The 16,262-nt window shown below is 42.1% G+C and overlaps 1 protein-coding gene across 26 annotated transcripts in view; it reads left to right on the top strand.

The window, feature by feature from the left end:
* DMD (dystrophin) overlaps positions 1–16,262 on the top strand; it is a 1,213,044-nt gene that overhangs the window by 1,148,179 nt on the left and 48,603 nt on the right. For all 26 annotated transcript variants that reach the window (XM_062608089.1, XM_062608087.1, XM_062608095.1 and 23 more), the window contains 3 exons: positions 3,216–3,417; positions 6,742–6,827; positions 11,879–12,036. In XM_062608089.1, coding sequence (XP_062464073.1) covers positions 3,216–3,417; positions 6,742–6,827; positions 11,879–12,036 — 446 coding nt within the window. The remainder of the gene's footprint in view (positions 1–3,215; positions 3,418–6,741; positions 6,828–11,878; positions 12,037–16,262) is intronic.

The raw sequence follows: 16,262 nt of genomic DNA, 5'->3' as shown, positions 1-16,262 counted from the left end.
CAGTCTTTAACAGCTAAATGGTTGTGTATTGTGTTACCTTAGAAGAATCTAGTGTCTGGCTGTATCATCCCAGGCTTGGAAATCATTGTGGACATGCCAGGTGTAACTATTGCACATTGGTATTTTTTCGAATGTGTGGTTTCCTTTGATAATCACATCAAAGCATGCTGACTTTCTTGTTTTGCTACTTTTAAAAGATCTGATCTTCAAGTGCAAACCACATCTGAACGTTGTGATGTCAATAAAATGAGATGTATTCACAAACTTTTCCTGGAGATGCAGCAAAAGAAAATATTAAAGAGCTTCCGTTAGGGTGCTTTTTTCCTTTAATTTTATGCACGATGGATTAAATATATTTTTTTTAACGTATCAGGCAACAGCAGCAGGTTACTCTTGTATTCTGGGAACACTGCTATAATACTTTTTATCACTGGCCATATGTTGAGTTTTCCCTAAGTTGTGTGTGACCTCCACAGCATACTTTCTCCTTGCCTGTTAATTGTCACTTCTGTCCTTCAGTACGTTCATTATTCCAAGTCGGTTTTTATACTTTTCCTGCAAAGTGGCCTCAGGTGGGTGCCTGGTTACAAACATCATAAAGGTTTTTGGGGGTATTTTTTGCCTTAGAGACCAAACAAATATTTCTATAGACATAAATAAGTATTTATATAGAATCACATAGATGACTTAGATTTCAGTATAATCTAGAAGCTACTGCTCAGACAAATTTTGGAGTCAGTTTTGTAATTTTAAATAGAAAAGAACAAAAGAGTGGCTGAAAACCCACAAAAAGTACAAAGCATAAAGTGGTATGGTTTATTTCAGTTAAAACTTAGCAGATCACCGAGTGGTGATGAATATACAGCTCATCAATATATATCTGACTGGTGGAGCAGTTGTTTTCCTAAACTCTGTCATTCATGGAACCTCCATATTTGCTTTCAGGAAACAAAGACGCAATTCTGGGTTCTGGGAGGGGAGCCCCACACACATTTCTTTAATCTTGCTGGGAAAGATGCAGGAGGAGCGTAATGTGGTGAAGGCCAGAGCCATTCTTCTTCCCATAAGCAGTTCCCTAAAGCAGTGTGGTGGCAACCACTTTTTTCTTGTTGTAAGATGAACATATGCTATTAACTTCAAGGTAGGACAGGAGGTTGATAAAGAGCAGGCTGAAAGGCTTTTCAGAAGTTGCTGTTTATTAGTGGGAAAAGCTTTCACAAAGTGGAATGACCCTTGTTTAGCAGTAGCTGCATGTATAATTAAGCCGCCACTCAGATGCCTGAGGGTTTCATTTAATTAGGGTTGATTCATAGTCTCAAAGGAACTGAGAGTTCAGCCTAAAGCTCAGAGTTAAAGGTGTTGTGAAGGCAGTGCTCTATTTCCAATTTGACTAATAGATTATTAGAAGAAAAGAGTCTTTTTGAGACTCTTAGCAGTATGTCTGATAAATAGGCTTTGGTGAGATACGACACTGACCTTAAAACACCTATATTTTATATGCTAGTAGGTTAAACATTACATTCCAAAAGATTTTCTTTTAATAAATATCTATATGCTAATGTAAAAAAAGAGAAGAACTCCAATAAAAACCTGCACAAAACCTCAAAGTTAAATTTCCTGGTATAATAAGAGGGATAGCATTCTAAGCTTTTCTTATTCAGTCTAGCATCGAGTATGTCAGGCCCACAGAGTGAAATTTTCAGAAATGCCCAAGGGGTTTAGTAGCGGAAGCCCCTCTTGATTTCCAGAGAAATTTACACTCCTAAAATTCTTTTGGTAATTACGAAATCCCAGCATACTGTCCACGCAGCATTACCAAACAGCCCTGTGTGCAGCTAAAATATTTTTCATCTCCACTAGGACACCAAAGGGTCAGTTTCATCCTTGGTAAAATCACATACTCGAGTATGAATTTGGCAAATGTGCCTGTAAGCTGGCTCAAGTTCTAGAAAAATTCCTGTATGGGGTTCTGCAATTAACCCCTGTATGTTATTTATTTTTTTAGTGTTACCAAGAAGTGTTGCTTACCAAGACTCAGTAAAGCACATTTTCAATCCAATGAGAGAAAAACTGGTCTTGCAGTTGCGTCAGTTCACTTCCCAGTTTTGTTGAAGAATTTCCTGGATGATTTTGGGCAGATCATTTTAGGCCAGATGCTGCTCCCTCAAGTCATGGTGAATTGTGCGACACTTTGTGACTGCCCATGGACAACAGCATCTGGGCTTTAATATCCCCATTGCTCACACCCTGTAAATTCACTGCAAGGAGTTGCAAAGGGTTTTCATGTGGCAGTGGGAAGATTATCAATAGTCTAATTTTTCTGATTCCTTTTGTTCTTAGTCCTGTTTTACTTTGTAAACTAGCATCCCGTAACTTTATGATGTGATGTCCCCCAAAGTGTGATGCTGCTGGTGTATTAGTATGCAGAGGTTGAGCTGAGAAAGTTCTCTTTTGCCTTGGGCATCCAAATTTGAAAATGCAACTGAACTAAACTAGGAACTAAAGGAACTAAAATCAAGTTTTTAAATGTCTGTGACAAAAATCTCTTGTATATTTACTGGTGAGTTTAAACGTGTCTTACTCTGTAAGTCATTGAGGTATTTGTAAATATAAATGCTCTGCAGAATAAAAAATGGATACATTTCATTTATAAATATTGAAAAAAGCAGCTTCATATTTCTGGAATGTTCTTTTCCCTGTTCTCACCAGAAGACAAGTAACAGAGAGGTTAATCCCTGTTTAGTTATTATTTCATTGCATATTCCTTGTGTAGTTTTGTTTGGTTAAGACTGCTTGGCTTCTGTAAGAAATGGACAGCATGTCTCAGGAAACCTGATGATGTGTACTGTGTTTAGAGCACATCTGATGAATATAGTAGCCTATGTATCTGTAAGAACATAAAGTAGGAAACATTTAATTTTTACTAACATGGTAATATACACGTAGTATTTCTATAGGATCCAGAAGCGTAGTAGGTACCTTACAGCTAAAAATTAAACAGATTTCACTGTTATAAACACTGCTTTCGAAGACCACAGCTGAATAAATAGCATACCTATAGGAGTATTGAAACCAGTCTTGCACGTGACTTTCAGAGGACATAAAATGTCCTTTGGCCAGGCATGCAACTCAAGTAAAGTTTTCGATTTAGTTTTTAGGTATGGGTAATCCAGCTGTTTCTTTTCAATCTTTATAGTGTTTGTTTGTTTTAACAGTGGACCTCCTGAGTCTTTCTGCTGCATGTGATGCCTTGGACCAGCACAATCTCAAACAAAATGACCAGCCGATGGATATTCTGCAGATCATTAACTGCTTGACCACCATTTATGATCGACTAGAACAAGAGCACAATAACCTCGTCAATGTTCCTCTCTGTGTGGACATGTGCCTCAACTGGCTGCTGAATGTCTATGACACGTATGTGTGGGTGCTCTGAACGTGGGGTGCTCAGGAGCTTCCCCGTAGCACAAGGAGAGGGGGGAAGGGTAGCAAGCTGTTTGCCTCATTGTAACATGAGTGGCTTGAAGCTGAAAAAAGGGTAGTTGAAGTGAAAGTTTAATAAACCTAATGCTTTAATGGCTGCATTTAGCTGAATCAATATAGCCCTTGGTTAGGCTTATAATCCTAGATTTATTAAGATAAGGAATGAGAGAGCCAGAATTAAAGCAGATTTCTGTGTTCAGAGCATTACTTGGACTGCATGTCCTCAGTATGTCATAGCTTTGCATGGCTTTTTAATTTACTTAGATAAATAAAAGAGAATTCAAGAGAAACACCATCATATAGACTCTTGCATGTGTCTGTACTTCTGGATGTTAAACCTATTCAGAGCTGTCTATTTTCTATAGTTTTCAATCTATAATTCTTGTTAAAAGATGGAAGAGGCTCATCCCTAATCTAATCTTCTTACAACCATTAGCAGTCAGGAGATTTGAGAAAAATGTCATGTAAAATTAATTTTAGAAAGTGTACCTATAAATGTAAATACAACAGAGTAAATTTCCCCTAAGAAAGTTTACAGGTATTCCTATTCAGTGGGTTAATGAAGTTGCTCATAATACATAGTTAAATTCCAACACAGATTTGTAAGCTAATTTTAGGATAAGCCATTATTTTTTGTTTTGTTGAAGTTAGTGAAAAAAATATGTCAGTGGAAGTTTTTAAGGTTCTTATTAGCCATTTCAGCCAGACATGCTCATTACTGTGGCAGAATAAACATTCCATATAGAAATGGAAGGACATGGGACAATTACTGTATTTGCGTTGGCATTTTGAACCACACTGAAGTGCCTTAACATTGTTCTTCCATCCACCACCCTGTATCACAGCACTGAAGCTTCGATGATCACCTGCAAAAAGTACAGATTTTTACAGTCTCTCCCTACAGGATCACCTCTGATAAGTCGGTTGCTTATAGCATCCTCTGCAGCAGCTGCAATATCCTGTATGGGATTACCAATATTACATTATATTTTTGTGTAGCGTACTGGTAGTAAGGGATGTAGCTATATTCATTTAAGAGTTAAGTTTTACTTCTTTTATCTGCTTTGACTTTCCCAGAGCTCTGATCCACTTCTGAATTACCAACAACCATAAACAACATATAAAAAAGAAACTCAGCAAAAAAACGAAGGTGTGCTAGGGATGTTAATCCAGATCAGCCACATTAGGGGCAAAGAGGGAACTAAAGGTTGTTCCACAAGCCACTCCTAAGATGGACCATCTGGTTTAGATTTGCCATGTCCAATCTAGTTTTCTTTATATTGCACTGTGCTGGAGGTACCACATTAGAATTTATAATTAACTGCCTCTAGGCAGCTCCCTAGGTATGCTCAGGAGCTGCATATTGCAGGATGCAATGAAACAGAGAGGTTTACAGAGAAGTGTTTTATGTGTGAGGAAGCTTGAAGCTATTTTGCCAAAATTCAGGTTTGAATTACTCTGGGAAGAGGGGTGACCTTGGGGTTACGTGTGTTTCATTTTCATTGTAAACTTAATAGGCAGAGATCAACTGAAGTGCATAGCAGTACTGGAGACATTTAATTAAATATACTGGATCTTTACTTTTCTTATAATTGAAAACTGTCGTTTGTAAAGATATTAATCAAATTCACGGTCAATGACTGATCTAGTTATAGGCACAGCTCTGTGAATCTTGCACGTTTCAGATTTGTTTTAACTGATCAGTCACTCATGTTTATTTGCAGTAGCATGTTAAATTATTGGTTTGACTTAGAAGGAGAGGAGAGTGAACCTAACAACTCATGATTCATGCAGGTTTCAATTTAATACACCTTGCAGAGAAATCATCATTCTACATTCTTCTCTTGTATAATTTGCATGAGCCTGGTATTCATCAGGAGTACTTTCTCAGGTCGCAGATGATAATTAATTTGGGAAAGATTTGAAAGACAGGAGTAAGAGGAGTGGAATGTGAAAAGCATAGGTAAACAACAAATGCTTGTTCATGATGAAAAATGCAAGATTCTTTAGTAAAAGGCTGGAAATTCTAAGTTCAGCTTTGTCTACCAGTTAGTCTACGCTTTTCATAGGGTTTGCAGAGGAGGTGTGTGAGCAAATGGGCACCACTGGCTCCTACAACAGTTTCATAGGATTAAAAAGACCACATGCATCTTTGCTGAGCAGTGCAGCCTGATGCACGACTATGGCACACCTGTACATGATTTATTTTATTCCTCATGGTGTTCTTACTGGTGATGCTTCAAAACTGTTGTAAGGCCTGCTTCAAAAATGTCAGTTTTAGGCATTAGCTTCCTCTGTTCTGTGTGTTGTTGTGTATGTCTTTTTTTGCAATACATGTTATCTATTTGAAATGCTAACAGGAATAAAAGTTTTGGGGGAAGCCAGCATCTGGAGGTAAACCAGATGACTGAGAGAAGATGTTAAGGTCTGTCATCGTGCCGCCTGCAGTGCAGAGGAGGATGCTTTTCTTACAGTAGCATTAAAAAGTGAAAGTAATGACACAGGCATGTTACAAGGCAGGAATGAGGGGAAGGCTGACCGGAAGCAGCATGGGAGCTGATGTGGGGCATAGCAGCCCCTTGGCACTGTGTAGGACAGGTCTGAGTGCTGCGAGGAGGAGCTCAGAAACCATGCCATATTGTTAACAGCATAGCTGCACGGCCCACCTGCCTTCTTGTGATTTCTAGGCAAGCTTCCTGAACGTCTTACAAGTGCCTCTGCTGCTGCGCATTGCTGGCAGATACTGCTCTTTCATGCTTAGCTCACTCTTGCCTTCTCAAACAAGTCAGGGCAGAGCTGACAGACAGTAAGCAAAGACTTTCTAAAAACAACTTCTACATCTCATGTCAAATGAAAATGGAGCTATATTGTCTTTGGCAAAAGGGATGATTCGCTGTTCTGACAGGGACCTCAGCTCCTCTGAGAATAGCTCATCAGAAGCCTGTTCAAATAAGTGTTGGGTAAAGACTCTCTACTCTTACTTTATAGTAAAAAAAAGAGGTAATTCTTTCCAAACCAGACTGTTTCTGGTTGAACTGATAAAACAGCACAATCAAATTCAGCTATATCCATGAAGCCACAATCATATTTTATACTTTGTTTCTGATTTGCCTAATAACCAACCAGCATGTGCTGTGCAACATGATTCAGTGGGGGGTGTTGTTTATGATGCCTATGGTACTGCAATGAACTTTGCTATATTAAACAAATTATGGGATGAATGGATCATGTTATCAGCCAACGTTTGTTTCTCATTAGGGGCCGAACAGGAAGGATCCGTGTCTTATCTTTCAAAACCGGTGTTGTATCCCTTTGCAAAGCACACCTGGAAGATAAATACAGATGTAAGTCAACATGATTCTTTTGGGTTTACTTTATGTTTATATTCTAGTTTTATTCCTCCTATTTATTGCATAAACATTTAAGTAGCGTACAGATGTTAATTTGCTCCACCTTGTACTTTCCAGTTACAGGTTCAGACGTGGTTTTAGGTAGTTTAGCACAGAAGACCCCAGACTTTTTGATCATATCCCTAACAGTATGCATGTGAGCATGCACCCTAATAGATTTATTTAGGAATTATATGCATGTACCACACTGTACTAATATATTATGTACATTATAAAACACACAAAAAAAGAAAAACAGATGTGATAAAGATGAAATAAACATTATTTTTAAATCTAATTTTTTAACAGCACAAAAATATTTTCTCACTGCATGCTAATGTGTGGACTGCATTGCACACTCCCTGGGGTATGAGAACTCCTCTTTGGCAACACAAGTTTAGCACACCTTCATACATAAAAATGCATGTCTGCAGGACATCTTGCATTACTCCATTTTAAAATGTGTTAACTTTAAAAAATGCTTTCCACAACGTAGCCAGGTTCTTATGATGTACATTGTGTTTAAATATAGTTGCTACTTTTAAATATATATTAAAGGTATGCAAGTTTTTCATATTTTAATAGGCCAAATCTTGAAATACTTGAAAAAATTCCACTTGAAGTTTCACTTTTATCTTACTAATGCATCAGTTCATTATTGAGGCTAGGATCTGGGAAAGAACTACTGGTTAAGAGTAGTTCTCAAGAGTAACCTTCTAGCTAAATTAAGTGGTATCATTCATGCATTTTAAACGAAACAGCCTTTAGGATTTGACCCAATACCATAGCAATTCTTCATCAATTGTTATTTTATTCTACTAATGGAAGTTGAAGAGTGCTAAGGAGAAAACAGGCAGTTCCAACAATGGAGACTGTGTAATTGGATCAGATTTTGGGGCAAACACTATAAATATCACAGTTTAGATGTCGGGATGTTTCATGTGTGTGTTGTGAAAAGTATTCAGAAAATCTTTTAAGAAAATCACTCAGGATGAATATTTTTCAGAATGATATTTCATTGAGGATTATCAAAAGTTGTAAGGGAAAACCATAACCCCTCTTTTTAAGGTTGTAGAAATGTTTTAATGATGGGGAAATTGAAAGCTGTATAGTTTGTGGGAGAGGAAGAAATTGTCTCTACCAGGCTGTGGTCTGGCTTCACCATTGTCCTGGGTTCAGCAGTAGCAGTCATTTTTCCCCTTCTTGGTAGCTGGTGCAGTGCAGTGTTTTGACTTTCAGCTCAGGAACAGAGCTGATAACAAGGATATTTTGGTTTGGCCAAGGACTTTGTGAGCCTCATGCTCTGCCAGGGAGGAGGGGAAGCCAGGAGGAAGCAGAGACAGGACACCTGACCCAAGTTAGCCAAAGAGGTATTCCATACCACAGCACGTCATGCCCAGGATGCAACTGGGAGTTAGCCGGAAGGGCTGGGGACTGCAGGGTTGGAGGAGGTATCGGTCAGAGCTTGGTCGGGCTGGGGGGGGCGAGTTATCGGTCGGCTGGTGGTGAGATGATGTATTCTCTTCCCTTGTTATTTCCTTTATCATTATTATCATTGGTGGTAGCAGTAGTGATTTGTGTTATACCTTAGTTACTAAACTGTTCTTATCTCAACCCGTGGGAGTTGCATTCTTTTCGATTCTCCTCTCCGTCCCTCCGAGAGCAGGGGGAGGGCAAGAAAGGGGGGGAAGTGAGCGAACGAATTACCTGACTGTGTTTAAACCACGACAGTTCTTTTTGGCGCCCAACGTGGGGCACGAAGGGTTGAGATAACGACAGATCTGACCGGATTAATAGTCACTCATCACAATGACGATTTATTGGCTCTCAGAGTTGTTTCTCTTGATCTCACAGCTTCAGAATGTTGTAACTTACGTAGAGCCGGTATTTGCTGTGTTAGTGTTTATCAAGTATGGGGCCTGGGCTAAGGTTCTTGTCTCACTGTGCTTTATGGCAATGGCTTGTAATACGGGCGGGCTCCAGCAGCAGGGCGGGACGGACGTGGCCGTGGACTTGTACCTGGCCGTCCGGCTGCTCTTCACCGTCCTGGCCCTCGCCCTACTCTCCATCTTCGTGAGGCTGCGGGGAGCTGAGGGGGAGCGGCCCCGGGAGCCGGCGGCAGCCAAACCGGCCCGGGAGAGCGGCCCCGGGGACCAAGCGGCGGCGGGAGCGGGGCCGGAGGCCGCGAGGGGACGGCGGCCGGTGGGGGAGGCCGGAGCGGTCGAGGAGCGGAAGGAAGGGGCTGCCGAGCAGCGGGAGAAGGCGGCGGAGGAGCCAAGCCCCGCGGAAGAGCCGAGCCCCGCGGCCGAGCCGAGCCCCGCGGCCGAACCGAGCCCCGCGGAGGAGCCCAGCCCCGCGGAGGAGCCCAGCCCCGCGACGGCCGAGAGCATTTCCCGGAAGCCGCCCGCCGAGCCCCAGGAGGATGCAGGAGACCGCGCAGCATTTCCCAGCAAGGCAGAGGAGGAAGAGCTGGACTCAGGAAAAGAGAAGCTGGCGGTGGGAGAGCCGGCAAGCACAGCAGCTACACCAGCCCCAGTGACAAGTACAGCAGCTACACCAGCCCCAGTGACAAGCACAGCAGCATCAACTGAGAGTTCTGAAGGTTTTGAATGGCCTTTGGGTATCCTTGGGACCTGCCTGCTGATTGTGATGGGGATCAGCATGTTGGCACACACACAGACTGTGTTCTACCCACCACCATTTTGTTTGATCTCAAAAGTTAAGCAGAGTCAGGTTTGGGTCTTGTCTGGGGTTAGACGAGGATATAGGGGGACCAAGAGGTTTTCCCCAAGGCTGGACAGTCATGAGTGGCAGGGTGTGTGGGACAGTATGGGCAAGTATCTAGTCCACTGGGCCCCTCCAGTGCTTTGGAAGCATCGGAGATGGAAGGCAGCTGTATGGAGTCCCCAGCAACAAGCTGCAGAAACTGCTGAAGGGGACAGTGAATTATTTTGAGCCTGGTGGGCCCAATGCACTTCAGACCATCAGAGCAGAGATGCAACACAGAGATGGACTCATGATCGAGGGGTGGACTTAGCAATGGACACTATTGCCCAGGTTATTCACGAGTGTGAACACTGCACACAGTCTCTCCTGCTCTGGAAGGCTGTTACAAGAGATGGAGCCTGACATCATGGACCAGATGGACTCAGCAGCTTTATAGGGACTGGTCCATGCACTGAGATAAGAGTGATGGTATACTGAAAATGTGGGATCTGAGCATGACGTGAATGGTATGGAATAAGGGGTGGATAATGTCCTGGGTTCAGCAGTAGCAGTCATTTTTCCCCTTCTTGGTAGCTGGTGCAGTGCAGTGTTTTGACTTTCAGCTCAGGAACAGAGCTGATAACAAGGATATTTTGGTTTGGCCAAGGACTTTGTGAGCCTCATGCTCTGCCAGGGAGGAGGGGAAGCCAGGAGGAAGCAGAGACAGGACACCTGACCCAAGTTAGCCAAAGAGGTATTCCATACCACAGCACGTCATGCCCAGGATGCAACTGGGAGTTAGCCGGAAGGGCTGGGGACTGCAGGGTTGGAGGAGGTATCGGTCAGAGCTTGGTCGGGCTGGGGGGGGCGAGTTATCGGTCGGCTGGTGGTGAGATGATGTATTCTCTTCCCTTGTTATTTCCTTTATCATTATTATCATTGGTGGTAGCAGTAGTGATTTGTGTTATACCTTAGTTACTAAACTGTTCTTATCTCAACCCGTGGGAGTTGCATTCTTTTCGATTCTCCTCTCCGTCCCTCCGAGAGCAGGGGGAGGGCAAGAAAGGGGGGGAAGTGAGCGAACGAATTACCTGACTGTGTTTAAACCACGACAACCATCCATGTTGAAGTTGTGCTGCAGTTGCTATTAGTATTGCTGCAAGTATGTGATGAGTTGCACCTTTTAGAGTTTTTTTCTCATTTGTGCAGCTGAGCAGAGTTAGTTATTCTGGAGCACAACCAACTTCAGGCTTGCAGAGGTGATGGAAAGATCTATCCCCAAATTATTTATTATAAAAATAGACTAGTCAAGAGTGAAGTTCATGTAATTAAAAAACAATCCTTTCTCTATCCATTCCTTTATTCCTTCAGAAGAGAACAGGTGTCAAAGCAGCACTAGGAAAGTTATCTCGAGTAGTGATGAAGCACCTTTGTAATTGTATCCCTGGTGTCATATAAAATACTAAGGCAGCTCTAAAAAGTAAGAAGAATTTATTCAGGTCATATATTGTCAACAGGGAGATTACCAAATAAATATTTCAGTCAAGGCAAACCTGATTTTTCTTCTTATGAATTCTAAAACCTCCTCAATGTATATGTAGTATAACTAATTCCCACCAAATTAAATTGAGCTTACAAAGGGATAAAAATTCTGTCCTATAAGGATTCTTTTTAGAATGATGCAGTAACAAGTCATAGCTTCAAATGACATTTCACTTTGGAAGTGAAAACTTAATATGATATTAACATTCTCAGTGGACGGCAGGTTCTGTCATACTGTAATGCTTTTCTTTCATTTTAGAAATACTCTTGGATTAAAAGATCACAATATATTGAAATCATGGAGTTCTTGTTTTTCAGTTCAACTTGTCTGAAAGAGAAATGGATTCTCTTGAGTTGTATGTTGATTGCTAAGACTTGAAAATGTACTGTCTGCTGTATGAGATTATTTTATAATTAAACAATGTTTTTAAAACACTTGTGTTGTTGTGGCTCAAAGATCCTGCTGTTTAGTTAGCTGTGTTCGAGAACACACCTGTTAGCCACAGGTGCTGTGTTAGAATGGCCTCTCTCCCCAGTACAAGCCAATATTGCTATTAAAAGCTATCACTAGACTGCATATTTTACAGAAAAAAAAACAGCGTTTATGGAAAGAGAAGGAGCCAAACTTAAGCCATGCTTATGTTTATGTCCACCAAGGCTGTTGAGCACACTTGCAAGCCTTTGACATGATGCATGCTATTTGCCATATCCCTGTAGCAATGCCTTACTTAGCTCTGGTGTCATTTTCCTTCCTCCAGACCTGTTCAAGCAAGTGGCAAGCTCCACTGGCTTCTGTGACCAGCGCCGACTGGGGCTCCTGCTGCACGACTCCATTCAGATTCCTCGGCAGCTGGGGGAAGTGGCCTCTTTCGGGGGCAGCAATATCGAGCCGAGTGTCAGAAGCTGCTTCCAGTTCGTAAGTTCATGCTTCCTTGCTGTTAATTTTCTGATTTGTATTTCATGTCGAAGTAGCCTGTCTGTTCTGAAGAGAGCTGAAAATCTGGAAGACAGATTAGGGTACCGAGGGCTGTTTCATGGTAGTGTTCATTGGTCTATTAAACTGTTCCTTTGATAAGATTTATTTGAATTAGCCTGTTTCTCTGGCTGTGGTAGAAGAAGCCCAGATTATGCTGTTATCCAGACAGCAAATAGTTGTCATCATGTTTTATATTGTAACTGAACCTTGCAAAGAGTTTAAGTCTTTGTTACTGCAGCTTCTGGTTTTACAAGTTTCTGTTTCCAGCAGTAGATCACCATTTATTGCTGTTGTGTAGGTGAACAGCAATGGTTAATCTAAATTTGGGGCATATACATACCAGTGACCGCCAGGTGCTCAGGGGAGCATAGGAAAGGAGCAATTGCCTGCAGTGCTGTCCAGGGACTAGGAGTGCTCAATGAGCTCCTTCCACTGCTTGAATGGATAATGCCCATTTTCTTTAAGGATTAGTGAGAGAATTCTTGTCCTGTCTGTTGAGGAACACACAGCAAACTGGAGGCTCTTTTTCAAACTTGTGAATTATTTAATCTGGGAAGGAAGAGAGTTAGGGAATTATTCATCCTTATCCTAACCGCCAGCAGAATGCACAAGATGAAGGCAGCTGCTTAATGAAAAGGTAGAGGAGGGGAGGTAATGTATAGTCTGTGATTAACTCTCAATGCATCTTCTGCATAACAATGGAAGAAATCCCATTACCTAACTGTCCCTGGGGGATTTTTTGTTTGGTTGGGGGCGGGGGAGTTGTTTGCTTTTTTGCCTGCTGCTCAAGTTTCATTATGTAGTGGTTTCAGTTCTGTAGTAAGCAAAACACAGCAAGTTTTTTTTTCAATGAATATTAATGCTTGAAAGTAGTCTTCTTGCACAGTGACTACGAAAAGAATCTAATTCTAAAATCGCTACAAACATCAGTTGTGAGGGGACATTTGCTGTATTTTTAAAATTTTCAACAGATTAATTCAACAGGGTTCACATTTTCCCATTTCCATCATTCATGTCTTGATCTTTTATAATTCTAATATATATTTGATGCCATTTCCAAACTGATGTTGTATAGGGCCGTATAACCCATGCTGATAAATTCTGTGTAGTAATGTTGATAGTTGTGTTAGACCCTGCTGTGGCTTTTAAGCTTCAAGTTTCATGTTGAGCTTTCAGGTGACGCAAGCACAAAATGATGCTGCAGCAAATCCATGGTCAAAAGCTCATTTGTTCAAATGACCTTCCTTAGAAATTAGGACTGCTCGAATCCTATCATTTCCCCAGGTGAATGGCAACAGTGCTGGGAACATTGTTGAAAACCTGACAAAAGTGACCTTGGAATCTAGCAAACCCATGGGTTTTTGGAAAGGGGGCTGCAATTCTGTGTGTTTATACAAGGAAGAAAACAATAAAATTCATTGTGGTGGGGGACATAAAACCAGTTTTTATAAAGTAGGAAGACAGCCTTGGAATAAATGTTTATTTGAATACAATGAGTTTGCAACATTGTCATTACAAATGAAGACATGCCACTGAACCGAATACCATACCGCTTCCAGCTGCTGGCATTTCTAGAAACAGCCCAAACAAGCTGGACACAACCTTTGACACATTCATAAATCAGAAGGTAGAAAAACCTGAGGTTTCCTTCTCTTACCTGCACTGAAAAGTAGGTTTTCTTCTTATTTGCAATAAGAGAAATTGCATTCTTTTTTCTTCTCATTTTAACTTGCAGAGTGGAGGGTGATTTCTGACCTGGGTTGTGGCAGAACAGACAGTCTTCCAGGAAGACCAGCAAGTGGGGGGAGGCTCAGCTGAGGAGGGTGTCCTGGGTTCAGCAGTAGCAGTCATTTTTTCTCCTTCCTAGTAGCTGGTGCAGCGCTATGTTTTTGACTTTCAGCCTGGGAACAGCAATGGTAACACCGATGTTTTTAGTTACTGCTCAAATGTTTAGTCTGACCAAGGACTTTGTGAGTCTCATGGTCTGCTAGGGAGGAGGGGAAGCTGGGAGGAAGCAGAGACAGGACACCTGCCCCAAATTAGACAAAGAGGTATTCCATACCACAGTATGTCATGCCCAGGGTGTAACTGGGGGTTACCTGGAAGGGCTAGTTCACTGTGGGGTTGGTCCAGGTATCAGTCGGTGCTTGGTTGGGCTGGGTATTATCAGTCGGCGGGTGGTATCGTATCCTCTTCCCTTGTTATTTCCCTTATCATTATTATTATTGGTGGTAGCAGCAGCGGTTTGTATTACACCTTAGTTACTAAACTGTTCTTATCTCAACCTGTGGGAGTTACATTCTTTCCATTCTCCTCCCCATCCCTCCGGGAGCAGGAGAAGGGGGGGAAAGGGTGGGGTGGAGGTGGGGAGTGGACTGCGTGGCTAACTTGACGACAGGGTTTAAACCACGACAGAGGGGGAATACAAAAATATATGGGAGGGAGCCCTAGGGAGAGGAACAACATGGGGAGAACCCTCATGGAGTGGAGATAGAAGGAACTAGGAGCAGAAAAATAACAGGCACCCTTTGGGAACACTGGTAAGAGCAGTAGTAGGAATAACAGTGATGAAGGAAGCAGAAGGGTGGGCGGGAGGAGGCACAAAAGAAAGGAGCAGCCAAGATTGGAGATGTGGGAAGAAGCAAGACCTTTCCAGAAGACAGGCACAGAGACTTTCTTTGGGTGTAGGATGGCGGTGCATGGAGGGCTTAAGGGTGCAGGGCCTGGGGGGCAGCACAGAGGTGCTGGGGGAGAGCAGGGAGCAGCCTGGGAAACAGAGCAGCTGGAGGAGCTGGGTAGCCAAGGAGGGTTGCACAAGGCTCCCAGTGGCCTCCTTTTAGGGGAGTGCGATAATTCAATTATTAAAAGTACTGTGAGGATCCATAGTTTACATGACTGTGTGGAACTAAATTAAGTCTTTCTTTGTACTCCCACAGTGAGGAGTGCTTTTTCTTTAGGGTTTGTTTGGGTTTTTTTTTCCTTTCTGGTGATGACAGACCAGCAATAAGTTGCGGTCATGTCAGAGTCTGCAACAAATGTGTGCTTCAGAAATGGCTCTCCCAGCCCCCTTAGGTTAGGTGCCCTGGCAACGGCCTTGTCTGCCTGCACAACAGAAGGAGTAAAAGGGATGTTTACCATTCCCTGCAATAACAGGGGAAATCTCCTGCTTTTCAGTCTGAAGTGGGAGTCCTTGGGAATGAGGGTTGAGGAGGAGGGGCTTCCCAGGCCAGCTGTTGGGAGCAGCTTCCCTGCTGCCCACTCCTGCCTGCACTCTGGGTCCACTTACCCCAGGATGCTGCTGCTGTCCTGGTGCTTTTCATCCCCCCCCAGCACCAACTCTTACTCTCCATAGTTTCCTTCATATATGGGAAGGTGCTGATAGTAATTGTTGGGAGAAGTGCATTATGGGACTCATCTTTGCTACGTGGGGTAGGGGGATCTAATTTGTGCATTGAGATTTTAAAGAAAAAATATTTTTACACCAGAGAAAAGAGCTTGATCTAAGGACCATTTCAAGACTATGTAGTTCTGCCTGGGCTCAGACTGCATCAAAGCAATCTATAGATCCATGAAAAATTGTGTGAATGCAGTATTACTGCAGTGTGAAAGCACTTTCCTTTTAGTTCTGTGACGGGTACTCTTTTTTTTTTTTAAATAAACAGGATAGGGAATTGATATGGACTGAAGGACACACACACTGTTTTAACCACAGTGGGAAATTATTAATATGCTTTCCTTGTATACTGTAAATAGGACTTAGGAATTCACATCACTGCCTTGCATGAGTTACTGTGACACTAGGGCTTTTAAGAAATGTGATGTGAAAACAGAATGCAGCTGAGATGAAAATGTCTCTTGCTGTTTCTCAGTAAACTCTTGGGTATTTGGTTCTTGGGTATAAACTACTTTAAGTATGCTTTCCTGCAAGGGTGTGCTTGATGTGACAAGCTAGTACAGATAAAGGTAAGGAGTAATGAAATGAGTACAGTTAATTCAAGTTTGTATTTTAAACCTCGTTTCATTTTCACTTTAACAGAGGAAAGTATTTTGATATTCTGTTTTGTAGTCTTAAATTCTAGGTTTATACTTGTTCAATGATATGGCAAGATCAGCCTGTTGTTAACAACCACATAAATGTGTCCAAATCCATTGTGTTTACTCAGGCA

The sequence above is a fragment of the Pezoporus occidentalis genome, unplaced genomic scaffold, assembly GCF_034315485.1.
Source record: "Pezoporus occidentalis ecotype Australia unplaced genomic scaffold, CSIRO_AGI_Poc_V1 ctg129, whole genome shotgun sequence".
In the NCBI taxonomy this organism is placed as follows: Eukaryota; Metazoa; Chordata; class Aves; order Psittaciformes; family Psittacidae; genus Pezoporus; species Pezoporus occidentalis.
Note: the sequence above shows the minus strand (reverse complement) of the source record. Positions and strands in the feature narration are given on the sequence as shown.